At 40.1% G+C, this 26,772-nt stretch overlaps 2 protein-coding genes across 6 annotated transcripts in view; one reads left to right on the top strand and one right to left on the bottom strand.

Moving 5' to 3' along the window:
• cd101 (CD101 molecule) overlaps positions 1 to 15,697 on the top strand; it is a 15,886-nt gene extending 189 nt beyond the window's left edge. The window contains exons 1-11 of one of the 3 annotated variants that reach the window (XM_087267235.1): positions 1 to 19; positions 2,052 to 2,420; positions 3,033 to 3,449; positions 3,922 to 4,323; positions 4,461 to 4,844; positions 4,991 to 5,365; positions 6,301 to 6,684; positions 8,492 to 8,893; positions 8,972 to 9,778; positions 11,525 to 11,908; positions 13,734 to 15,697. The exon at positions 1 to 19 is cut by the window's left edge and continues 189 nt beyond it. In XM_087267235.1, coding sequence (XP_087123361.1) covers positions 1 to 19; positions 2,052 to 2,420; positions 3,033 to 3,449; positions 3,922 to 4,323; positions 4,461 to 4,844; positions 4,991 to 5,365; positions 6,301 to 6,684; positions 8,492 to 8,893; positions 8,972 to 9,778; positions 11,525 to 11,908; positions 13,734 to 13,948 — 4,158 coding nt within the window. In that variant the 3' untranslated portion in view covers positions 13,949 to 15,697. Of the gene's footprint in view, positions 20 to 2,051; positions 2,421 to 2,793; positions 2,863 to 3,032; positions 3,450 to 3,921; positions 4,324 to 4,460; positions 4,845 to 4,990; positions 5,366 to 6,300; positions 6,685 to 8,491; positions 8,894 to 8,971; positions 9,779 to 11,524; positions 11,909 to 13,733 lie in introns of those variants that run through there. The other 2 variants (XM_087267236.1, XM_087267237.1) reach the window with 2 other exon arrangements.
• Positions 15,698 to 18,441: 2,744 nt separating this feature from the next.
• LOC100537317 (uncharacterized) lies at positions 18,442 to 26,237 on the bottom strand. Of its 3 annotated transcripts, XR_015499012.1 has the most exons (5): positions 26,036 to 26,237; positions 24,218 to 24,551; positions 23,370 to 23,580; positions 19,518 to 20,732; positions 18,442 to 19,364 (listed from the first exon to the last, which is right to left on the bottom strand). XR_015499012.1 is itself a non-coding variant. In XM_087267246.1 (4 exons), the coding sequence occupies exons 2-4, from the start codon at positions 24,522 to 24,524 to the stop codon at positions 20,375 to 20,377; spliced, it is 876 nt and encodes a 291-aa protein (XP_087123372.1). In that variant the 5' UTR covers positions 24,525 to 24,551; positions 26,036 to 26,237; the 3' UTR covers positions 18,442 to 20,374. The 3 variants fall into 3 exon arrangements, 1 of the variants encoding a protein (XP_087123372.1); XR_015499013.1 differs by having other exon boundaries at positions 18,442 to 21,898; positions 22,223 to 23,580; XM_087267246.1 differs by having other exon boundaries at positions 18,442 to 20,732.
• Positions 26,238 to 26,772: the final 535 nt, after the last annotated feature.

The following is a 26,772-nucleotide window of genomic DNA, read 5'->3' on the forward strand; positions in this document are numbered from 1 at the left end:
CTGTGTCTCCTGCAGTGGGGTAAGACCAGGAAATTATGTTATTTTACAAATATTATACTGGGATATATATATATATATATATATATATATACACACTAATCTAAACCATAAGTTTTGGGAGTCATACTTTATTTTGAGGTACAATTCTCACTTCTACTAAACCATTAAACCGTTATCTGCTAATTAATAGTTATTAAGGCAGTATTTGGGTTTAAGTATGGTGTTGGATTAGAGATGAAGCATAAGATCCTGCAGAATATGTGCTTTATAAGTACTCATAAACAGACTAAATCTTAATTATATCTCTAACACTAGTTAATAATGAGAATTAGTGCTTAAATGTAAACAGTAGATGGTTACCGTTTTGAGTATTTGTGTATTGTGTTACTTTCAAGGCTTGACTGTGTGAAGTTGTACTTAGTGTTTGCTCAGCGCAGAATTCAAACTCAAATCTCTTTAATTATACTGAGAAATATACACAGTAAGTCAAGGTAACTCAAACCGTTTGAGAAAACCAATTGCAACAAACCATTTGAGTTCAAAAACGAATCATTATGAGTACTGTGAACTTAATCCATTTGAGTAAATGAAGCAATTTGAGCACAGTAAAACCTAATAAATGAAGAGAACTCAATTCTCGATTGTGTACTGTAAAACACAGTAAGTTAACGCAACTCAAACTGTTTGAGGAAACCAATTGCAACAAACCTTTTGAGTTCAAAAACTACTCTATATGATTACTGTGAACTGAAGTAATGAGGAATTTCATGAACTCATCACCTTCAACACTGAGTTCAAAACTCTTTTCTAATGAGTAGATTTAACTTCAGTCAATGTTGAGTTAACTGCACTCATTTACTTTGATGAAGTTGGCTGTTGGGTTTTATGGTGTTTTGAGTTCAATTATAAATTGATAATTTACTGAGGATTAATAAAGTTTTGGAGTCATATTATATTTTGAAATACAGTTCTCACTTCTAATAAAAAAAATAGCTGTGACTTTTGCCTCGATAAACTCGATAAAATAGTTTTTATGCTAGTACTTGGGTTCAGGTGTGGTGTAGGCATTAGAGATGTACTCATAAACAGACTAGTAAATAGTGAGAATTAAATGTAATGAAATGTAAACAGTAGATGGTTATCGTTTTGAGTATTTGTGTATTGTGTTACTTTTATTCAAGGCTTGACTGTGTGAAGTTGTACTTGGAGTTTGCTCACCGCAGAATTAAAACTCAAATCTTGTTTATTACACTGGGAAATATACACATTTAGGTGTTAGAGATGCAGAATAAGATCAGAATATAAGCTTTTTAAGTACTAGTAAACACAATATCTTCATCATAGACCGATAATAAGACACTAGTTAATAGGAGAATTGGTTCTTAAAGTAAAGAGTATTTGTGCATTGTGTAATTTGTTTCAATGTTTGACAATGTGGACTTGGTTTTTGCTCACCCCAAAATTAAAACTGCATAATTCACTCTTAATGTTAATGAATATGGCATGCAAAACTTGCATAACTAAACAATACTAAACACTTAAACTGGACTTTCAATGTAATTAGCATTGAACATTGACAAAATGGCATATAAGTAATCTATGCAAATATGTACAGTCTTAACAAGCTTTTTTTATTGACTAAATCAATGTGCAGAATCTCTTAAATCATATCTGCTCTTTCACATTTGAGATCCTGGACAAGAAAACCAGTCTAATGTTGCAGGAATAGACAAAAAGGCACCATGTGGGTCATAATTACAGACTTTCTACCAATATTGATTAGGATATTAAACTTAAATTCTTCAATTCAACAAACAGACCCTCAAAGTAAAGTGTGAGCAAAAATGAATAAACTGTAGTCCACATTTATAAACTCTTTGTTAATCATAAGTGAGATCTCTTTGTTCTCATGTTAGATCCCAATTGCATCTTAAAATCTGGTCACTAAATTAAATTTGTTACCAAACTGAACAGAGCAAATCATGACAACGGCATCATTTCAAGTATATTTAAAGATATTTATTGTCTGTCTAACGCCACTCTCCACACAGATCAGTGTGACGGTCAGCGTGTGGTCCAGATCCAGGATGGCCCCCTGTACAGAGTGGAAGGATTTCCCTTCTCCATCTTCTGTAGTGTTAGTGGGTTTAAAGGCTCGAGTGAGCAGGACTTCGAATTTGGTGTCAAAAAAAAAAAAGGTGAATTCAACATCATCAGTACTAAAGAGCCAGACTTTGCCTTTGCGAGGTTCTCCGACAGGGTGAAGCAAAAAGAAATTGAGATCGAGAGGATGACGGGGTCTTCGGCTCTCTTGAGGATCAAAAAAGCGATGATGGATGATGCGGGACAAATCTTCTGTCACACCCCAAGTACAGATCCCAGATTGTTTGGAGTATATGAAGCAGAAACAACACTTAACGGTAAGATATTTATTTAAGTTTGACTTTATTCAATGGCATCTCCCATCTAGAGATCTCCAGGTTTCTTTTATTCCAGCGATAACTTTATTATGCATGTCAGTTTGACTGCTTATCAATGCACATATTTAATCAGCCATGTCTCATGTCTTAAACTCAGTGCATTTAGGTGTTAAGTTCAAACTGAGCAACAGAATGGAGAAGAAAGAAGACTTACATGACTTTAAACTCGCAGTTGTTGACAAATGTGTTGGTCTGAATACTTCCAAAACTGCTAGTCAGGAGGGATTATATCTTATATCATGTTGATGGCTGAATAGACTTGATTAAATTAAACGTGATTGGATTAAAGGATTCGCTTTGAGTTGACAAAACCAAGCTAGCTGTTGTAGTTGAAAAAGCCAGCAGTAATTTCCTGCTGTAACAAGATTAAACCTCAGAGAAGGTAAGGAGGCAGGAACCATTACACATTTTAAACAACTTTAATAAGCAAATAAACACATAATAAATGTGTCTTGTTCCTAGAAGTTAGTCACTAGTACTATCTTTGCTCAATAACAAATGTGCTGCTTTTGATAATTGGCAAGTTGTCAAGAAGGTTTGTTTTATTCACAGTGGTACCGGACACCCTGAAGGCCATATATTCTGGTTCTCCCACTCAGAGTCTGTTTGAGAGTGATCCACTTCAGCTTGAGTGCCAGGTCTACAGTGAGACTTTTCAACACACCCATCTGTCGGTCACCTGGTACGTCCATAGTGCAGAAGATGAGGACCCCCGACCAGTCATCACTCTGGACAGAGATCTCACTGTAAAGCCAGGAGGAGGATTTGAGGATCGCTACCATGCAGGTCTGATCAGCATGGATAAAGTAGAGGACACAACATACAGACTGAAGATGCCTCAAGTGCAGCAGTCAGACCAGGGGAAGTTCTACTGCAAAACCGTCCAGTGGATCCAAGACCCAGATCGTAACTGGACAGAGATTGCGCACAAAACCTCTACAGCATGTGATGTGGAGATCAAACCAATCGGTGAGGTTTACGTTTTCTAATTTAAAATATTTTTTCTTGTTTGAAGTTTCATGCGTTCTCCATTTAATACTTTGAAGCTCAAACAGTAGATTTCTAATCAATGCACTCTGTGACCTTGAGTGGTTTTCTGTTACCTGCGGTGGTTTGCATTTAGTTTTTGAAAATGAGGGCGTTACACAGCCTTCCCCATGTTTTACTTCTACAAAATGACAGATGCATGAGCCTGATAAATCTTAGACCTTTTAAAATGAATAGCTAAAGATATCGGACGTTTTCTTTCATTGTTTTATTGTTAGTTATCCCTGCTGTCTTTGTATCCATCCAAAAAGAGTAGTAACTTACTATAACATGAGAACTTCTTGTGTAATCTATACAGATCAGAGCCTGGTGTAATGACAGTGTCACTAAGACTGCAATCAGGAAGCTGCACAAGAGAATCTGTTTGACCTCATTATATTTCCTGTCTCAACAGAGGCCCAAGATGTAGGATCATTCAGTGTTTCCACAAAGGCCTCAAAAGGGCCCCTACAGGAGAGAGATGCACTGGACATCCGCTGCAGTGTGAAAGCACAGAATCTTCCTGGCTATTTCTATTCTGTGACGTGGATGAAGAACGGAAAGAACGTGGCCCAGATCGGGCCTTCTGGGATGCTCACCGTATTTGATAGTTATAAAGACAGAGAGAATTCAGCAGAGATGAGAGCAGTGAAAACAAGTCTAACAGACTACCTGCTGAGCATCCATTCAGCTCGAACTGAAGATCAGGGCCAATACCAGTGTGAAGTATGGCAGGAGAGCATGAATGAAGACGGCACCTTCAAAAGAGTGCAAAAACAACTGTCCAACCCTGAGACTGTGAACATCACGACTAAAGGTAATTGCTCCTCCTCTACAATCTTAAAATACTCCACACATTGGTTTGCATCTTGTAGATAAACATTATTTGTACAATGAAAGCTTTAGCATGACCATGCGCACCCTGACACTGTCTGTTCTTGCTTGTCTGGTCAGAGAGTGATCTGGCTGTGGTCATGATGATGAAGGATGCAGTGACTGAAGGAGATGCTCTACAGGTCACCTGCTCTGTGTCGGGGTTCAAGGGTTCTTTATCAGTATCATGGCAACACAAGAAAGACTCTGTGGACTCCTTCAGTGACGTCACTAGTCTGACCCATGAGGGCGTGATGAAAGATACTGGGAAGAGGTACCAGAGTCGGCATGTTCAAACTCTCCATTCTCCAGCTGGAAACTTCACCCTGGAGATTGGTGAAGCTGGATTATCTGACAGTGGTGAATACAGGTGCATTGTGTCTGAGTGGATCATACAGAGCAATGGCGAGATGAAGAAAACACACACCCAGTCTCAGCAAAATAAAGTTGCAGTGCGTTCAGTTGGTAAGACTACACACACACACTAATCTCAGGAACACAGAAACCTTCTGCATCAGTAGACGTGCAACCTGTGTCATTACTTTTCTCCTATTTTCACTGCATGTTACTGAGAGCCGAGTATGAATAATCACAGCATGTTTTCCTTTCAGAATCTCTAATGAAGGTCACCTTGATAAGTCGCGAAATAACTGCACCTATAGATTCTCCAGTCAAGTTACTGTGTATAGTTGAAAGACCTGAGGTTTCTTTGGCTGTACGCTGGATGTTTCGGTCTTTCAATTCAACTGCACAGAAGGATATCTTAACAATACACAACGCTGGAGAAATCACCTGGTTAACAGATCAGAGAAATTATCAGCTGTCAGTTCAAGAACAGCCTTCCAGCACAATATTCACTCTCATCATGCCGAGAGCCAGCAAGCGGCAAGAAGGACAGTACCAGTGCCAAGTTGATGCCTATCAAAGGGGTAGACAGAAAGCCATAAAGAACTCCAACTTACTAGCAGTGACTATACAAAAACCTGGTAAATACAGCTGTATATGTTGATGTATTTATAAAGTGCATTCCTATTTTAAACCTATTTGTTTTCCTAACCCTACACTTATCCCAACCTGGTGTAAGTGTAAGGTGGAAATAGAAATAGAAGCCATATACAGGAGTTCTTATAGGCAAAGTAAAAAAAAAAACAAATAAAAAAAATAATCTAAACGTGTAATCAGACACTGGGTAAAAACACAGAAGAAGCAGTCCATACAGTAGACAAAGCCAATGGGTAATAAAGAGCAATAGTAGAAAAATCAGAAATAGAGGTCAAACTCAAAATAAGCAATCCAAACGGTTGATCTTCAGTTCTTAAACGAAGTTATTTTTAGCCAGTTCCCAGAAGTAAAAATGTTGATTGCCAAATTGAATGAATTACCTCTTGTATTTATTAGCATGTTTGTGTTTCTTAGTCTCTGCACAGCATAACCTGCTGAAAAATCCAGCTTAAACCAGCCTAGGCTGGTTGGCTGGTTTTAGCTGGTTGACCAGACTGGTTTTAGAGGGGTTTTGGCCACTTGCAGGCCCCACTTTCCAGCCTGGCCTTAGCTGGTCAGGCTGGAAAATGACCAGTTAAATCCAGCTAAAACCAGCTTGACCAGCCTGGTTTAAGCTGGACATAGCTGGTTTTGGCTGGACTCCCAGATTGGCTAGGCTGGTCAAGCTGGTTTTAGCTGGTCATCTCCCAGCCTGACCAGCTAAGACCAGGGTGGAAATGACTGGAAACTAGCCTGGAAGTGGCCAAAACCCCTTTTAAACCAGCCTGGTTGACCAGCTAAAACCTGCCAACCAGCCTAGGCTAGTTTAAGCTGGATTTTTCAACAGGGTAATGTGCTTTTATAAAGCATTTAGATGACTGAAGAATCAGAATTGTGTTTAACATCTCTCTCTTCCTCTCCATGCAATTTCTAATGACAGACAGCAAACTGAGACTGTCGACACTCAAGTCTCGCCAGGAAACCACTGCCAACACTGATGCTAAGATTGAATGCTCCATCCTGAAAAAAACCACAAACTCCTCTCGTTTCACAATTACTTGGATGATTGGGTCTCAGATGCTCTTAAATATGGACCTAGACGCTGTTGTCAAGTACGGTCCAGCAGCTGGGGTAGAGATGGACCAGAGAATCCGCATGACAGTAAGACAGAAACACACTTTTCAGCTGACTGTGCATCAGGCCAGAACCACTGACAGTGGCCAGTACCTCTGTGAGGTGGAAGAGTGGCTTCAGGATCCTCTTGGGGACTGGTATTCCCTGAAGAAATTATCTGCTTCCACAGAGCTTATTGTCAAAGAGAAAGGTAAAACACATGTACATCCCCGTTATCTTTTAAGTAGTTGGAAGTATAAGTTCATGCAAATTGTGTAGTGCTGAATAATCTGTGACGGTGATCAAAAACTCACCTGAACCTGCTAATCCGACAGCTACTGTAGCTCTCTGCAGCTCTCACATGGTTGTCCACTGAAGCTAAGCAGGGCTGTAATGGTCAGTACCTGAATGGGAGACCACATGGGAAAGCTAGGCAGCCCCTGGAAGTGGTGTTAGTGAGGCCAGCAGGGGGTGCTCAACCTGTGGTCTGTGTGGGTCCTGATGCACCAGTATTGTGAAGGGGAGTATACTGCTCAGACTACTAGAGCGCCGTCTTCCAGATGGTCATTAAAAATATCAGGATGTCCTTTGAATAAGAGTAGGGGTTTAACCCTGGCTTCCTGGCTAAATTTGCCTCCATCCATCCCCATTACTCTGTCTTCTCTCCACCAATTGGCTGGTGTGGTCTGGTGGAATATGGCTGTCGTTGCATCATCCAGGTGGATGGTGGACAAGGAGATTCCCCCAATCTGTAAAGTGATTTGAGTGTCTAGAAAATCACTATATACATGCAAGGAATTATTAATTATTATAATAATCATGTGCTGCATCACAATTTGTGTAGTATTTATCCTAAATATTATTCAAAAACACCATTACTGTATCTCAAATTATAGTAAGTTGTATTGAGTATTCCAAAGTTTCCTGGATGGTCTACTGGTGCATCCACACCAGACCAATGAAGCATCAGGCGCGAGGGATTTACATGTTTAGTCAATGCAAAGGAGTGAATAGATATCCTGCAGCAAGATTTGCGTGAATGAGATGGCATGAATGATGCGATTTGCACAAATGAATGGGTTCGAGTTGAGTGTTTGAATTGTTCGAGTTGGAAAATCTGAACTTCAGCAGACATTTGAAGAGTTAACCAATCAGGAGCTTGCTCTTATAGGGGTGTGATTATGACATAGTGCCTACTGTTGGAGTCCTCTTGCCGACACCATACAACAGCTCATCAAACTGGTCCCAGGTCAGTCTAAAGCAGCGCTAAACGCCTTCATCATCCAGGTACAGGTCCTGGAGGAGTTGATGAACTCAGAGCTGAGTACCCCTAAAGGGTACCCTAAAGGATCTAGTAGACCCATAGATGGTGCCGAATGAATCTACGCTGTTTTTCAGCCTTCCCAAAGCACATAAACACAGCTATTCTCTCAATAACATCCATGTTAGCCATTTAGCTATGAAGCTAGAGTCACCAGGCAGACAGATACCATGCCCATGACGCGAATCTGCATCTATTATGAAGTGAATTTGACCCGTGAATGGAGTAAACTCAAAGTGTTCTTGCATCTATTTGTGCATGTCGCGTCATGGGCAGGGCTTCTGTCTGCCCGGTGATTCTAGCTTCGAAGGTAGGCAGGTAGGTGGATCTTCAAGAACAGATTTGGTCACCCCTGTTTTATGACCAACCCTGCTTCTGGAGATCGACCTTCCTGCAGATTTCAGCTGCAATAGAGTAACACACCTGCCTGCAATTATCAAGTACTGTTCAGGTCCTATAGAATTAGTTCAGGTGTGTTTGATCAGGGTTGGAGCTGAAGTCTGCAGGAAGGTAAATCTCCAGGAACAGGGATAAACACCCCTAGGCTACTATTATGAAGATCTTACTCTAATAGGTAAGACTCGCAAATGGCGAATGGATCCGGAGTCTTCAGGATAGTTCCCTGCTAGAGCAAGGTTGGTGATCCCTGATTTAAAAACTCATACTAACCCTCTGTTGTAATTGTCTTCTGTTTCAGCCAGTGATTTCAGAATGAATAAAGCTGACACTGAGCTGAATGTTAAAGAGGGAGAGCCGCTGATGTTGAATTGCTCAGTGGATGGTTCTGGCTCTGACTCCACACTTCGCTACTCTCTTACCTGGTTCTTTACCCAAGATCAGTCCGCCAGTGTGACACTTCTGACGTACTTTTATGATGGCCGCCTGATATACAGCAGCTATGACCCAGAGCTTGCAGGACGACTCCATTTCTTCAGTCCAGCGGTGGGTATCTTCCAATTGACCATCCATAGAGCCATTCAGACAGACAGGGGGCGCTACCACTGTCAAGCTCAACAGTACCAGGTGGACTGTAAAGGCCACTGGTCAGCTAAGGCAAGCGATAAGTCCGGTTACACCAATGTTGCTGTTCAGCTTATAGGTGAGTACTTCATATTTAAAAAATCTGAAAAATAAAGAAAATCTCTGATAATAACTGAAAGTCCTCTATGATATTTAGAGAACAAACTGAGCGTGCGCAAAGAGGACCAAAGCCGCAGTGTTACCAATCTGCAAGAGGGATTTACCATTGACTGCATCATTGACTCGCGGTCCAGTGATGCATCTGTGTTTGAGGTGACTTGGTCTAAAGGTCTGGAAAATGAGCGACCCATCATCATCTTCAATGCCAGTCGTGATGGAACTCTACACAGCGCAATCAATGATAAAGATCTGGTCTTCAAACGCCCAGGTGCCAAGCAATACATGCTGACCGTGCCAAACACCAACCTCGCTGATTCTGGCCTTTACCATTGTCAAGTTGTGGAGTGGATTCAGACAGCAGCAAACAAGTGGAGACGAATAGGTGAAGACAAGTCCGGGCAGCTATCAATCCAAGTGAAGACTGAGGAAAGCCAAAAAAAGGAGAACTTTACCATGGATAACACTGACAAGAGCATTACCATCAAGCACGGAGAGAAGTTTGAGCTTGAATGCACTCTGAGTGTGAAAACAAAGGATCCATCTCATCACTATAATCTCAGGTGGATCTTCAATAGCCCAGACTCTTCAAGCGGGACTGTGTTATTGGTCTACTCCTACAATGGTCATCTTCAGTATGGGACAGGGAACCAGCAGCTTAAGGACAGATTACGCTTTTCTAGACCGACTACCAATACGTTCCATCTGACCGTGCGAAACGCAGGTATAGCTGATGCTGGAAGCTATCAGTGTAGGGTTGAGATGTTCCAGCTTGACTGTGAGGGCCGGTGGACACAAACAGCACAAAGCCAGTCAGGATTAACCACCGTCACAGTTCACAGTATCGGTAATACATCTATTTACATTTATCCAATTTTAGTCGCTTAGGCCCTGTTTACATGAACATTTCAATTCTGCAGGGTTTTTTTTTGAGAAGGTGCTCACTGCAGAGCCACTTGAACAATTGCTAACACTTGAACAACTTAAATACAGGTAACTGATGTAAAAAAAAAAAAAAAAAAAAAAAAAAAATATATATATATATATATATATATATCCAATGAATCAAGGAAAGATTAACTTTCGTCGTTTCTTTGCCTACTTTCATTTAAAATCTGGTCTGGTGTAATAGTACACCGCCTTTTTTTTAGGGCTACACCAGAGCAAACTACCCACATAGCAAAATTTTTCTGGCCCACAAAATCAGCTTTTGCTTGGCCCAGAAGCCGCAGTGATTTACAGTACATGACTGGTCCAAGTTTGGCTTCCAGAAAAGGGCTAAACATGGACCATATCTGGGCCGAGTTAATTCTCGAAGTGACCTGATTGGTAGAATTTTTTTCTTTACTCAAAAATAATTCAAATGTATTTTAAATGTGGGTTAAGATAGGGCAACCTTCGTTCAGTTTTTAACATCTGAGCCAAATACTACATTTGACATCTGGCTGCCGCCTTAAAGATGGTGCAACCTTATGTTCGGCCCACATCCTGCATACCCGTGCTGGATGATTGCCTGCTGTGCCAGCTAAAGGCAAAATCTAGGCCAGAATTCTTGTCTACACTGCAAAAAATGCTTTTCTTGCTTAGATTTTTTGTCTTGTTTCTAGTCTAAATATCTAAAATTTCTTATATCAAGCAAAACAAGCAAAACATAAGTCTTGTTTTGAGAAATAAAATGCCAATATTAAGTGAGTTTTTCCTTAAAACAAGCAAAATAATCTGCCAATAGGGTAAGCAAATTAATCTTGTTTTTCTTTTGACGTAACATTATATTGCTTACCCCATTGGCAGATTATTTTGCTTGTTTTAAGGAAAAACTCACCTAATTTTGGCATATTAATTCTGAAAACAAGACTATATGTTTTTCTTGTCTAGAAAATGTTTCTTGATTTAAGAATTTAAAGATATTTGGACTAGAAGCAAGACAAAAAATCTAAGTAAGAAAAGCATTTTTGCAGTCTACCTGAGAAGTGTCTTTTGAACTCTTAAGGTGTCTTTTGGTGCTCAAGATCTGTAGATGTTCAGATTGCGACTAAATATTTTCCTGCATAGCCCGCTGGGTGCAGTCATGCATTCACAATGATATGGACTGTCAGGTGGGGTTATAGGGGCAAACTATTTAGCACTGTTCAAGTGCACACCCCCAAAATCTCTTTCAAGCTTGACTCAAGGGTTAATTGCGGGGTCAAACACCCCTGTAAAACACACTGCGGTTACAGTGTGGTCGTGTGGCTCATGAAAGTAGATTTTTTGCTTCTAAACATTGCTGTGCGTGATGTTATTTCCTCCGTTTAACATCATATTGGGCTCTACTTTTTAGTCTTCTGATTGGCCACCAATTCTTTGCTATTAATGTTATATCACCATCTGTTGATTTGCCATGCGACAGTGTTTTTGTTTTTATGTGAATGCAACTTAAAAAAACGGATAAAGGGATAAACTCTGTGCATAAATAAACCCATGTACGTGTGAACATGACCTTAGTGCAGTCTTATTAACAGCTTGTACACTTCTGTCATATTATTCAGAACCATCAAGGTGAGTGTTTCCCATTTCAGTCGTTTTGTCTAATCTCTGTGTTTCTTTTTTACAGAAAGTAATCTGCGTGTGCAGAAGGAGAACCAAACCCTCAACATTACCAATCTTCAGGCTGGGTTCACCGCCGATTGCATCATTGCCTCTCAGTCCAGTGATAAATCTGCCTTTCAGGTCACATGGTTTAAAGTTGAAGAAGAAGTAACCCATGTTATATTCACTGCCAAGCATGATGGTACTCTACACAGCGCTCTCAATGATAAATATCTGGTGTTTGGACGACCAGACGCCACACACTATAAACTGACCGTGCCACAGACCGACCCCACTGATAAGGGGAAATACTACTGTCAGGTAGAAGAGTGGCTTCACACTGATAACACCTGGAAGAGACTGGCTTCAGACCGCTCTGGAGTGCTCTCTGTCCACGTTCACATTAAAGGTAATGATCTCAACTCAGAAATGTGTATTTATATTAGCATTAACTAGAGGTGTCAAAATAAATGTTTCTTCTGTGCACTGCGATGCAGAGGCGGACGATTGGGTATCGGTTTAGTATCAGATCATTACTGGTTATCACATGCTGGACGGTCTTTCACTGACACTGAAGTACAGCAGAAGCCCTGTTTCACTGCGATTGAGAAAAGGAAAATAAACTTAATTTCTCTCTCTCACTGTGGCCATTTGACCTGCTGGTGTAACTTTTCCTCTCCTCTCGGCTGTTACAGCGATACATCTAGATACAGACACGAGCATGTCTGCAGAGTGAGTTTTCTCCTCCTCGTCTATCAAGGATCAGCTGTGACCGCCGCTGCCGTTTATCAGTGTTTATCATCAGTGAACTGCGCCAGAATGTTATAGCCAAGTGCAGCCCTTTCTGTTGAGCGCTTGACCAATCATATGGGCTCATAAAGGGATATTTACATGAGTTTATTACCTATAAATACTCATGTTGTTTTGTGAATGTACTTTTTAAAGGTACAGTTCTGACTGTTTGTATTAAAAAACAAAACTGTATAACAAATAATATATAAATTTCAATATATTTATACATTTTAATACAAGAATTCTTGTGCTGAGTGATATCGAATTTAATCAATGGTATGATAATCATAACCGAACCAAACCGTGAGACCAGTGTAGCTTCACACCTCTAGGATCAACAGTATACTTCTAATATTTCTAATGTAAGTTTTAAGGAAAACCTTAATTTTGACACATTATTTTTTAAGACTTTCCTGGTGATGGGTTGCAGAAGAGCAACTGTTGTGGTGAGACTGGTGCAGTGCAATCTGAGCTGCATCCAATGCTTTTTAATGGGCTCACCTAACCCCACCCCTTACCCTACCCCTCACAGTGACGTCACTCGCTCCATTTGAGTGCATTGTGTCTGACATTGCATCGCTGAGTGATGCAATCTCAGCTTGCATCATAAAGGCTGCATGCAGATACTATTGTTGTTGTGTAAAACATATGCTGGAATAGGCGGTTTATTCGGCTGTGGTGACCTCTGAAAAATCAGGGGCTAGGAAAGCCGTAGGAAAGATTTCTTAAAACAAGACAATATTTTTGCTTGTTTAGAAAATGTTTCTTAATTTAAGAATTTTAGATATTTGCACTAGAAACAAGGCAAAGATTCAATGTAAAGAAAATAAATAAATAAAATAAAAGCATTTTTTGCAGTGCATTTACACTCTGGGCTGTATTTTAACGATCTATGTGGAAAGTCTAAAGCACATGGTGCAAAAGCACTGGATCCACTTGTATGGTCTAACAGGGTTGAGCTGATTCTCTTAATGAGTTCTGGCTGTGTTTTGAGCATAACCTGCATTAAACCAAGTCTCTCATTCCCTTTAAGAGTCAGTTGCATCGCTCCATGGTGCATTATTTACATGGCGACTCTGTAAGTGTAAAAACTGAACGCTTCACTTGCGAGAACACAGTTAAACAGAGCATCTGCAGCGCAAAGGATAAAGAACGAGCCTCCTCCATTCAGCCTCTTTACTTTACTCCTTTACTTTACTCCTTTACTTTGGTGGAGTGAGGAAACGGTGGAAACTCTCTCCACTGAACACATCCATCAGCCCTCATATTGACGCAAAACATGAAAAATACTGTTCCACTGCTCTGAATATAGCAACACATCGCGTCAAACACATGTTGCACCTCATTGCGCTGGGTGTATGATAGGACCCTATAAATGTGTTTTGTTTTTCAAATCTTTTTCTTAAATAAGTAACGATCCAACATGTGATTTGTTTTCTCAGATGATCCTGAAAAGCAGTCAGCAGACCCGTTAGGAGTAACAATGGGAATCACCGTTCCTCTGATCTGTTTTCTTGTGCTGGTCATTGTATTGTTGTTGAGACGCGAGCACAAGAGGAACTGTGAGCTGAAGAAAAAGAAGGACTGTCTGTGGGCTGAAAACAACCCTCTTTCCCCTGTGCCGGGCGACAGCTCATGTGCAGACAATCACACCTAGCCTCTCCGCCACAGCACTGTGATAGTATTTTTACTAATAGTTATCAACTTTGAATGTGTCTACAAGACTCTGACTACGTTTGCAAGAACATCAGTTATTAAACTATTGACCTTAATCTGAATAAGGCAATAATATGATTAAGGTGTTTACATGAGTTGCTTACATGTTTCTTTCATGATCCCCCAAGTTCTCCAATCTGTCCTCAGTTTCGAATTATTATTTTTTTACTTCAGCTGTGGTTCGTCAGTTTCACCTTCATTCAGCAATATGTCATTCATGCCCCGTGACAAACCGTGAGGTGCTGGATGAGAGTATGAAGGACTGATAGGAGAGAGTTTAAGTTTTATACTGCACACCAAATGGAAACTTCTGCATTTCCAAAGTTGAATTTTTAAAGTTGTGTTTCAAGAGTTCACACTCAGCTGATGATTGATTATAAAGCGTGTTTTGCATGCTGTCCTGGGAGAGAGCCCTGAGCTCATGAGATCCTCGAGCCCTGGGCTCCCTCCTGTTTGCAAGGCGAGAGTGGAGTTTGAGCTCAGGCAGATCTGGAGAACTGATGAAGTGATCGCTCTCAAGAGATGACTACTGACTAGCAGCATGTCTATGATGCTGATTTAGATTAGTCAATTAACTTAAGCTGTGTTTTTTGACGGTGATAGGAAACCGAGGAACCCTGGGGAAACCCACGTGACCAAGGGGAGAAGCATATTGTACAAATGAATATGAATTAGCCACTGAATCAGAAAGGCACACAGTGCTGTGAGACTGAGTCGGCACTGATTCATACTCTAAGCAAACATTAGTTCGCTGTAAATAGCACACAGGTGGTGTTGCAGTGTTAAATCTTTCTCTCTAAATACATTACGCATATGAGCTTGTTATTTTTTATTTGATTTATGTCTTATTTTTCTACATTGTGAAGTGTGAAATGCAACCCAGGCTCATCCTGGAAACGTAGCCCCGTGGACGTTTCTGGAGACAACAAAACAGGTAATATTTACGGGAGGTAAATATTTGTGCAGTTTTTTGTTTTCCATCATCGTTGTCATTTGCACCCGCGCTGTTTTCGCTTAAAAAGCCGCTATCGAGCGACCCAGCCACCCTCCTCCTCCTTCTTCCCTAAACCCAAGCGACGATTTACAAAAGGCGCCCAGAAAAAGCAAAGCCCTCGTCCAATTTTGACCTTGTTTTTGGATTTCACAGTATTCTCTTCTGGTTATGAACTTGTTCACTTTATTTTTTTTGGATTCTGTTTTTTGTCTTACCTGACAAGCCGCGGCCGCCTCCTTCTCCGGGTCTCCGCTCAGCCGACGTAACACGACAAGCTAACCAGACAAACTGGATGCGGCGGAAAAGCCCTCCACACGGAGGAGGTAAGCCCTCTACCGGCGAGCGTAAGAGTTATTTCCCTTGAAATACCGAAATGCAGCCATACGTAACTCCGGCCACATAAATGGCAGTCTCCAGAAACGTCTGCAGGGCTACCTTTCCAGAATGAGCTTGGGTTGGTGAAATGCATTAGTGATGGCAGACATATGAGAAGCATTTCCTCTCTTATTAAAGCATGTATTTTACTGATGAATGATAGTGTCAGTTGACTTTATTTCTCTCTGCTGTCCACAGACATGTTTGCGCTTGATTAAATGATTGTTTACAGCTGTATCATATAATAACATTCAGAATGTGATTCTGCAGTTTATAAACTCATTCAGATGCTTTATTTTCCATTAAAGTGAATGAAATTGATAGTCCATGTCTCTCTTTACGCTAGCTTCACCTATTCTGCCTCTTTTTTACATGCTGCGTCTCTGCTGTGTCTAGAGTGTGTGTGTGTGTGTTTGAGTTGATAATATCACACAGGTAGTGTTCTCCAGCTCTCTGAAACTGACCCTTTCAGGCTTTGATCCTAATTGGGGTGTTTTGGTGACTGTCGCTTTAAATGCAAATGAGATTGTGCTCTATTCAGAAGAGGGCGGAGCTACAGACGGATGTAAAACAGCAGTGTGTGTGTTGTGAGTGCTGGTCAGGTGTGTGTGTGCGCTTCAGTGTGAGTGTGTGTTGATGCTTCTGTCAGTCTATGTCGCTCCTGTCGCTGTTCATCTAAAGCTCCACATCTATAATGCTCTTAGTCTATGCTGACATCATCTTCAGCAGCTCAAACACTCTAATGGCTAATGGACAGACGGCTGCTTCTCACTCAGGCCTGCTGGACATGCTAATGAGATGGAGAGATGGGCACTAGTGGGCGGAGCTTTCCCCCTCTGATGACACGTACAAAGTGAGAATGTCAATCAAAGTGTTTCACTCATCAAGTCTATTATAAAAAATGAATACTGGATGTATTGACACACTGCTGACTGAATTTTGCATAATAGGCGCCTTTAAGGGTAACAGCACAGCAGCTGCGGTCACTGACTCATGCTGATAGTCATTTCCATGGTAGACAGGAAGATCAGACGATGAGCAGATCTGCTCAACAATCCTCATTCAGCGCTTGTGGCTTTTTTTATTGCTCAAGTGTGTTGAGCAGACCGCGCAATCAGAGGAAACGCATTTCATTGCATAAACACATTGCATGACTGTCTGACACTATTAACCACTAGTCTAGACCCTGAAGATGCAGATAGTCTAGTGTAAGTTATACAGGAAAGCTTCAATAGGGTTTATTATATATCTGCCTTTATATGTGTGCTTTGTATGTGATGACATTTTGTTGACACTTCAGTTTGTCATGAAATGTTCTGACCAATCAAATGCGCTCTAGTGGCTGACATGCCCTGCCCCCTTCTTCTCATTGGCTGTTCATTTGATCCACTTGAGCTCAAACACTCTCATTGGCAAAGCTGTGAGACTGTTTTTTTTTTTAAGGGGAGGAGCTACTCTATGCCCCACCCTCTCCATGTTTTAGTGGAGATTACGTCAAACATTTAATAAAAAAATGTGCATTTCAAAGCATTTCACGGGAACTATTCTATTTCTGATCATCAAAAAATAGCATTTAATTAAGTTTAATTACATGATAAAAACGTATAGTGTTTTGAAACTGTGCTACAGTAAAGTGTGTTGTACACTTAATTAATGAATGCTCCACCACTCTGTAATATTAACTATAATGAACTGATAAACACTGTACTATACTTTAGTTTTTACTACAGTAAACTGTGGTGTAGTGTAGTATAATATACACTAGAGTTTATCTAAACTACAGTATTGGCTCATTTGATTATATTGCTGTAGTTTTGTTACCATAGCAACTGTAGAATCACAACAACAGATTGATTGTATTTGTTTTGTTACCATAGTAACCATGGAATGACCGCAACAAATGAATTTTTATAGTTGCTGAGTTACCATAGCAACTGTACAATCGCCACAACATATTAATTGCTATAGTTGTTGTGTTACCATAGCAACTGTAGAATCACCGCAACAGATTAAATACTGTAAAATGTAGTATTGCCTTAGTAACTATGGAATGACCAAAACAGATTAATTTCTATAGTTGTTGTGTTACCATAGCAACTGTAGAATCACCACAACAGATTGTATACTACTACAGTATGGCTCCAAAACATTACAGTATTGGGTATATTACTATATTACTATGGTATATTTTTATGTTGGTTAATACTGTACAGTAATTTAAAGCTTCACCAAACAGTACAAACTTGAATACAATTTGAAGACATTTTAGATTTTTGGGAGATAATTTTAATTTAAAGAGTGCTAATTTCTGCTACTTTTTTTGGTTTATGATTTCAGTCTATTTTTTGTATTACTATATATTACTATCACACCTAAATAAAGTTGCAACATCTATATTCACTTATATGGTGGGGAAAAAAACTAAATAAAGTTGTAATAACTATATATTTACTAATATGCTGGAAAGAAACTGCAGATTATTTTCAGTCGCACAAGTTATTTTTGTAGCTTTTCTGCATTTCCCCGCTTACATTTTTGTTGAAATGCTCTCTGCTGAGTTTAGTGTGCAGAGAAGGCATTTAGAAATCGTATTTGCTTTTCACAAAAATGCTTCTGTCAGATTTTGCTTCATCTTGCATTTGTATTGTGTGTGTGGATTGATGTCGCCCTCTTGTGGTGAAAGTGGCTCCCACAGCAAGATTGTCCATTCATTCATGCAAAACCGGTGTCGATTTGTTTAAACATGTCAGATTGTCCTACCTCCCATGTAAAAAGTAGGCAACTCATTTGGATGACACAATGTATGTACCCATCAGATTTGGCTATCAGTGTATGTTAACGTGGAGTAATGTGATATGAAGCTGTAATATAGCTTTCCTACCTAATTCATAACCCCAACCACAGAACCATTCCAATAGTGTTGAAGCATCATCTGATGGGAACGAAAGAATGTCAGGACACCGGAGCAGTTTAAATCAAACATGATACTCACAAACCATCACAAAGCTGACAAATATCAGCAAAACATGCATAGTATTAAAAACAAAGGTTTTTTTAAAAAAATCTTCTATGTTAAATACTTTAATTTCAATTAATTTATTTCACAACAAGAAGAAACAAGACAAAATCTCTTCTTGATTTAAGAATGTTAGACTAGAAACAAGACCAACAATACAAATTCATTCATTCATTTTCAGCTTAGTCCCTTTATTAATCCGGGTTCGCCACAGGGGAATGAACCGCCAACAAACTCTTATTTGTAAAGTAGAAAAAGCATCTGAAGGGCAGTTTGCTATTTTCTCATTACACTCTCTGCTGATGCAGGTTATCTTTGGCTACTGATGCAGTTTTATTTGATTCTTAATTTCCCTTACATGCATGTTAATGAAATCATATTGTGTTTAACAACAGTTGTTTGTCAGTTTATGCACTTTAAAAAGTGTTTAATTTATTTTTTATTAAAAAAAATGTGATACGTGATTTTTTTTATTTGCTTGTGTTGTGCTCTTGGGGTGGTTCGGTGGCACAGTGGTTAGCACTGTCACCTCACAGCACTGGTTCAAGCCTTTGTTGGGTCAGTTGGCGTTTCTGTGTGGAGTTTGCATGTTCTCCCAGTGTTGACGTGGGTTTCCTCAAGGTGCTCCGGTTTCCCCCACAGTCATCACCACCTGACACTAGATAGCGCTTCATGAACTTGCAGTTCATGATTATAAAGGTTTAACGACAGTCTTATGAACACAGTTCAAATAGAGTCTTAACAATGCTATCGTAACGTTTGTTCCGCATTCATACCAAAGTGTTTTTTTGAGCAGACTGAACGTGCAAAATCACCACCTGACACTAGATGGTGCTTAATGAACTAGCAAGTCATGATTATAAAGGCTTAACGACAGCCTTACGAGCACTTCAAATACAATGCTATCGTAACGTTTTTCCGCATTCATACCAAAGCGATTTTTTGAGCAGACTGAACGTGCAAAATCACCACCTGACACTAGATAGTGCTTTATGAACTTGCAAGTCATGATTATAAAGGCTTAATGACAGTCGTATGAACCCTTGAAGTGCAGTGTTGCATAACGTTTTTCTGCATTCACACCAAGGCGATTTTGTGAGCAGACTGAACATGCAAAATCAACACCTGACACTAGATAGTGCTATATGAACTTGTAAGTCATGATTATAAAGGTTTAACGACAGTCTTATGAACACCCCTTTAAATACAGTCTTAACAATGCTATCATAATGTTTTTTTTTTCACATTCATACCAAAGCAATTTTTTGAGCAGACTGAATGCGGAAAATCACCACCTGACACTAGATGGTGCTTCATGAACTTGCAAATCATGATTATAAAGGCTTAATGACAGCCTTATGAACCCCTTGAAGTGCAGTGTTATCATAACGTTTTTTCGCATTCATGCCAAAGCGTTTTTTTGAGCAGACTGAATGCGCAAAACCAACACCTGACACGACATAGTGCTTAATGAACTTGCAGGTCATGATTATAAAGGTTTAACGACAGTCTTATGAACACCCCTTCAAATACAGTCTTAACGTTTCCTGCATTCATACCAAAGCGATTCTTTGCAAGTAGGTATCGCTGGAGCCCGGAGACCTCCAAGTGGGAGGGACTTAAGCCACAAGTAGGTTGGGTTTAAGTGGTGTAGGTGGAGAGTAGACATTAATAAAACACATCAGGTTACTGTGAGGTTGGGTTTAGGGTTAGGTGTAGACATTCATAAAGCACAATATTGAACTCTAAATACGACTAAATAAATAAAATAAAAACCACACCAGGTTTGCACAGCCCACTTGGAGCTCGAAGACTAACCCACTTGGAGCTGGCTCCAACCTCCGTTTATACCCTTTGAGCAGACTGAACGCGCAATATCACCACCTGACACTAGATGGCATTTAATGTACTTGCAAGTCATGATCATAAAGGTTTAATGACAGTCTTATGAACACCCCTTGAAGGGAAGTGTTACTGTAGCGTTACTCCGCAGTGCTCTTGACTCTGGCTCTGGTTTTGGAGCGCGTGTTGACCTCTGAAGTGCTCTGTGTTTGGGACGCAGCCGAATGCAGCTCATACAGAGGATCATGCGAATCCTCCTCCTCCTCCTTCTTCACACACTGATGTGCGTCCCGCTGGTGTTTGCGGCAGTGTTTCTCGAAGGTGGACATTTTCACAAACGTCTGGTTGCACACTTTGCAGTGGAAGAGCTGCTGTCCGTTGAGTAAGTGCGGGTGTGAGGATTGAGTGAAGGCCACGGAGCAAACGCTGCAGCACAGAGGCGCTTCTGTTAATGCAGACTGGTGGCTCTTCTCATGGTGTTTCAGTATGGAGAGAGACCTGCAGAGAGAGTATTATACTGTCATAATAACATTTGTTCTCTTTCGGTAAGTTTTTAGGAATTACACAGTCTTTTTTATTATTTCAAACAACTAAAATGTCAATAAAAGTCACTTTTCAGTGTAGAGTTGAATTCTCAACTTCAGAAGTGGACAGAGCAGAGATCAACATCCCATAATGCAGTTCACCACCGCAAATAAACACGCTAAATGCGAAAAATGTTCAGATAATGTTTACAATGTGGTTAAACTCTGCAGTGATTTAAATCTCATGTGTTCTGAACTGCGGTGTCTGGTCAATTCTGCCATAATACAGAGTCACACATTATGAATTTGATGCGGAAACAGTAATATACCAAAGCAGACTGAACGCGCAAAATCACCACCTGACACTAGATAGTGCTTAATGAACTTGCAAGTCATGATTATAAAGGTTTAATGACAGTCTTATGAACACTCCAAATACAGTCTTAATGTTTCCTGCATTTGTACCAAATAAATTTTTTGAGCAGACTGAATGCGCAAAACCACCACCTGACACCAGATGGCATTTCTTGAACTTGAAAGTCATGATTATAAAGGTTTAATGACAGTCTTATGAACACTCCTTCAAGTATATTGCTATTATATTTTTTTATTTCCACATTCATACCAATGAATAGCAATTTTTTGAGCAAACTGAATGTGCAAAATCACCACCTGACATGATGGTGCTTAATGAACCTGCAAATCATGATTATAAAGGTTTAATTACAGTCTTATGAACACCCCTTGAAGTGCAGTGTTACATAATGTTTTTCGAATTCATGCCAAAACGATTTTGACCAGACTGAACGTGCAAAATCACCCCCTGACACTAGATGGTGCTTTATGAACTTGCAAGTCATGATTATAAAGGCTTAATGACAGTCTTATGAACCCCTTGAAGTGCAGTGTTGCCTAACGTTTTTCTCCATTCCCGCCAAGGCGATTTTGTGAGCAGACTGAACGTGCAAAATCACCACCTGATACTAGATAGTGCTTCATGAACTTGCAAGTCATGATTATAAAGGTTTAACGACAGCCTTGTGAACACCCTTGGAAGTGCAGTGTTACGTAAGGTTTTTTTCGAATTCACGCCAAAGCGATTTTTTGACCAGACTGAACATGCTAAATCACCACATGACACTAGATGGTGCTTTCTAAACTTGCAAGTCATGATTATAAAGGCTCAATGACAGTCTTATGAACCCCTTGAAGTGTAGTGTTGCATAATGTTTTTCCGCATTCACACCAAGGCGATTTTGTGAGCAGACTGAACACGCAAAATCACCACCCGACACTAGATAGCGCTTCATAAACGTGTAAGTCATGATTATAAAGGTTTAACGACAGCCTTGTGAACACCCCTTCAAAAACAGTCTTAACAATGCTATCACAACGTTTTTTTCCGCATTCATACCAAAGCAATTTTTTTGAGCAGACTGAACGTGCAAAATCACCCCCTGACACTAGATGGTGCTTTCTGAACTTGCAAGTCATGATTATAAAGGCTCAATGACAGTCTTATGAACCCCTTGAAGTGTAATGTTGCATAACGTTTTTCCGCATTCACACCAAGGCGATTTTGTGAGCAGACTGAACACGCAAAGTCACCACCCGACACTAGATAGCGCTTCATAAACGTGCAAGTCATGATTATGAAGGTTTAACGACAGCCTTATGAACACCCCTTTAAAAACAGTCTTAACAATGCTATCACAACGTTTTTTTCCGCATTCATACCAAAGCAATTTTTTGACCAGACTGAATGCGCAAAATCACCACCTGACACTAGATGGTGCTTAATGAACTTGCAAGTCATGATTATAAAGGTTTAATGACAGCCTTACGAACACTCCAAATACAATGCTATCATAACGTTTTTTTCCGCATTCATACCAAAGCGATTTTTTGAGCATATTGAACGTGCAAAATCACCACCTGACACTAGATGGTGCTTTATGAACTTGCAAGTCATGATTATAAAGGCTTTATGACAGTCTTATGAACACCCCTTCAAATACAGTCTTAACAATGCTATAATAACATTTTTTTCCGCATTCATGCCAAATCGATTTTTTTGAGCAGACTAAATGCGCAAAATCACCACCTGACACTAGATGGTGCTTAATGAACATGCAAGTCTTGATTATAAAGGTTTAACGACAGCCTTACGAACACTCCGAATACAATGCCTTTGTAACGTTTTTTTCCGCATTCATACCAAAGCGAGTTTTTGAGCATATTGAACGCGCAAAATCACCCCCTGACACTAGATGGTGCTTTATGAACTTGCAAGTCATGATTATAAAGGCTTAATGACAGTCTTATGAACCCCTTGAAGTGCAGTGTTGCATAACGTTTTTCCGCATTCACACCAAGGCGATTTTGTGAGCAGACTGAACACGCAGTCACCACCCGACACTAGATAGTGCTTCATAAACGTGTAAGTCATGATTATAAAGGTTTAACGACAGCCTTACGAACACTCCTTCAAATACAGTCTTAACAATGCTATCACAACGTTTTTTTCCGCATTCATACCAAAGCAATTTTTTGAGCAGACTAAATGCGCAAAATCACCACCTGACACTAGATATATATAGTGCAGTTGTACCTGAAGCCCTTGTGGCAGGTGGAGCACACGTGTTTGCCCTCGCCCAGCTCCAGCGCCTGGTGATTCAGCAGATGAGCTGACGTGCGGAATGCTTTTCCACATTTATCACACTTAAAGGGCCGTTCCCCGGTGTGCAGACGCAGGTGAATGATGAGTCCGGCTTTCTGTGTGAACGCTCGGTCACACAGTGTGCACTGGAAGGGCTTCTCACCTGTGGGACAAATAACAGCTTATATTGTTGATCCTGTTTCTGGTCCAAATATCTGAACATCCTTAAATCAAGAAGCATTTTAGAGACAGGCAAAAAATATTGTCTTGTTTTCAGAAATAATACATACATATATGTACACAGGTGTTGGACAATGAAACTGGAACACTGGCCAATTTAGTGTTGGTAATGTTTAGTTGTAGGTCTGATAGATAAATGTGACCTTCCTGAAATTCATTCTTCCTAAGCTCGGAGTAGAGCCGCTGCTCCTCCACATCCAGAGAAGTCAGCTGAGGTGGCTTGACGCCTACCTAGGGAGGTGTTCCTGGCATGTCCCACCAGGACAGGCCTCAGGGAAGACCCAGGACACGCTGGAGGGACTATGTCTCTAGGCTGGCCTGGGAACGCCTCGGGATCCCCCCGGAGGAAGTCTCTTGGAGAAGGGAAGTCTGGAGTTTTCTCCTAAGACTGCTGCCCCCGTGACCCGACCCCGGATAAGCAGATGAAAATGACATGACATGAAACCCAATATGTTTTGCTTGTCTAATAAATGGCTCTTGATTTTAGCCTTTTTAGATATTTAGACTAGAAAGAAGACCAAACTCTGAGTAAGAAAAGCATTCACTGCAGTGTTCCTGACCTGTGTGGAGCCTGCTGTGGGTCTTCAGGTGTGACGCGCGGCCGAAGCACTTGTTGCAGTCGGGGCATTTGAAGGGTTTCTCCCCCGTGTGGATGGTCTTGTGGCGCATCAGCTGCGACGACTGCATGAACATCTTGGAGCAGACGCTGCACTTGTACTTGCGCTCTCCGGAGTGCGAGCGCAGATGGAGAGCCAGGTGAGAGGACGAGATGAAAGTTTTGGAGCAGAGCCGGCAGGTGTGGGGCTTCTCTCCAGCATGGCTGCGTTTGTGGAGCACCAGAGAGCGAGGCTTGGAGGAGTGGGACATGATGGAGGACTGAGGAAACCATCACACCTGATGATGGCGACAACAAACATTGAGTTAAAGGGGATCTGTTATGCATTTATACTACCCATTTTACCTGTACCAAATGTGTTTGGGCTGTGGGGGAAACCGGAGCACCCGGTGGAAACCCACACGAACTATACTAACCATATACTTTACTATTATGAGTTTTAAACCCAGAAGTGTCCGGTGTGAAATTGCCTGTGAAACAGGGCTTGTGTTCTTTTTTTCTTGGTAAGGAAAGTATATTTTATTTTTACTTTAGTAAGAACCTAAAATCTCCTCATGATGGGATTCTTTTAATGATGCATTTGTAGATATTTCTTTGGTTTGCTGTAATTTCCACAGTCTAACAAAAACGACTGAGCCCAGAGTTAAACTTGAATTTTTTTGGTTTGTCTGGAACATAATCTTGTTTTAAAAAGTAATGTTAAAATTAAAACAAGCTACATAAACTCATGCCAAAAAGAAAAACAAGATTAATTTGTTACACCACTGGAAGATTATAGTTTATTCACTTTATTTTGGCTTATTTAAAAAAAAGAAAAAAGACAACAGTTTTGTCTTTTTAAAAAAATAAAAAAAGAAAAGAAAATGCTACTTTATTTAAGAATTTTTAGATATTTAGACTTTCCTTTAAACCAGCCTAAGCTGATTGACTGGTTTGAGCTGGTGGTTTTAGAGGGGTTTTGGCCATTTCCAGGCTGGTTTCCAGCCATTTACAGTCTGGTCTTAGCTGGTCAGGCTGGAAAATGACCAGCTAAAACCAGCGTGCCCAGCCTGGTTTAAGATGGACATAGCTGGTTTTGGCTGGTCATCTCTCAGCCTGACCAGCTAAGAAATGGCCAAAACTCCACTAAAACCAGGCTGGCCGAACAGCTAAAACCAGATAACCAGCCTAGGCTGGTTTAATCAGTGTTTTTAGTATGGTAGAAACCAGACAAAACAATTTTATTTGCAGTGTAAATGCAGAACACACATCTAAAAGGAGAGAATGTGTGAATCTCCATTCATTTCAATGTCTGCTTTGGTTAAAGCTATTTGTGTGCTGAAGTGTGGGAATAATAACACTTTATAATGGTATACAAATGTATGTGTGTGTGTGTATATATATATATATATATATATATATATATATATATATATATATATATATATATATATATATATATAAAAGCATATATACTGCATGTTTTTGAATACAAATCTTCAGCAAACGCAGAAAAAGATCATTAATTTAAGACAGAACTGTGTTGTTCAGGCCAGTTGTTTTTTATTTTATTTATTTTTTTATTTTGCAAATCTCCTTCTCGAAAACAGACATCATCATATGCAAACAAAAGCATTGATTACAGCGTATCCAGGCGTCTCTGTTTGGCTACTAAAGTGTACTTGTCAAGGGAGAATTACACAGTATAAATCATTTCCTAAGATGTCCGTGCTGTTTGTGATTGTGCAACATTACATCAACGAATGCAAAAGCGCAAACTCACCCCTTTAACCATCACGGAGAGAGAAACCATCAAATATGCACTGAGGATTTCCTGAAGATCACTTAAGCGTAACACTGCTGACGCCAATGAACTGAGCGCACATGAATGCAGAACAGCCAGTCAGCATTGTAATGTTAGTGAAAACCGCTCGACCTGACAGCGGTGTTATGGCAGTTACATCGCATTTAACATCACTGTAAACAAAGGGAAATCAGTGCCTCTCTCCTGGAAGCGGACAGCAGCATGGATGCTGCCGTGCTATCAAAATAAAAGTAGCCCACAATTAAAAATTTATTTTTTTGCTGTTAGATAATCCTTTATAAACTATAATAAAAATATAAATAATATTAAATGTAGGATAGGTAGAGTAGGTTTTATATTCGAACTTTTTCCTTAACATTTCAGAAAAGTAATAGTAAATCATATTAGCATTAGCCAAAAACTAAAGTGCAGCATTATTTACGGTAAGTTAATCAGTGCTAATGTTGTTTTGAAGTACATGCTAATGTTTTAGGTCATACATGCGATTTTGTTTTGTTTTTTACAGTCTTTCAGATCTATTCAAAGTAAACAAGAGACCATGTCACAGGTTGTCAGTGATCGAATGTGCGAATATAAAACTTTACCTCATGTTTCACCTACAGTTATTTTCAGTGTTAATTTGTGTCTACCTTTAGTTTTTTTTCTGTTAAATGTTGTATAGGTTGTGTACTGTCCCATTCTTTATGTGTACCCCC

The sequence above is a fragment of the Danio rerio genome, chromosome 9 (assembly GCF_052040795.2).
Source record: "Danio rerio strain M-AB ecotype USA chromosome 9, GRCz13ab, whole genome shotgun sequence".
Classification (NCBI taxonomy): domain Eukaryota; kingdom Metazoa; phylum Chordata; class Actinopteri; order Cypriniformes; family Danionidae; genus Danio; species Danio rerio.

Excerpts from the sequence above, each read along its gene's own strand:
- LOC100537317 (XM_087267246.1), bottom strand. The coding sequence starts at position 24,524 with ATGTCCCACTCCTCCAAGCCTCGCTCTCTGGTGCTCCACAAACGCAGC. Across the intron at positions 23,581-24,217 it reads CCACAGCAGGCTCCACACAG|GTGAGAAGCCCTTCCAGTGC; the intron begins GTCAGGAACACT and ends TTTGTCCCACAG. Across the intron at positions 20,733-23,369 it reads ACCTGCCACAAGGGCTTCAG|GTCTCTCTCCATACTGAAAC; the intron begins GTACAACTGCAC and ends CTCTCTCTGCAG.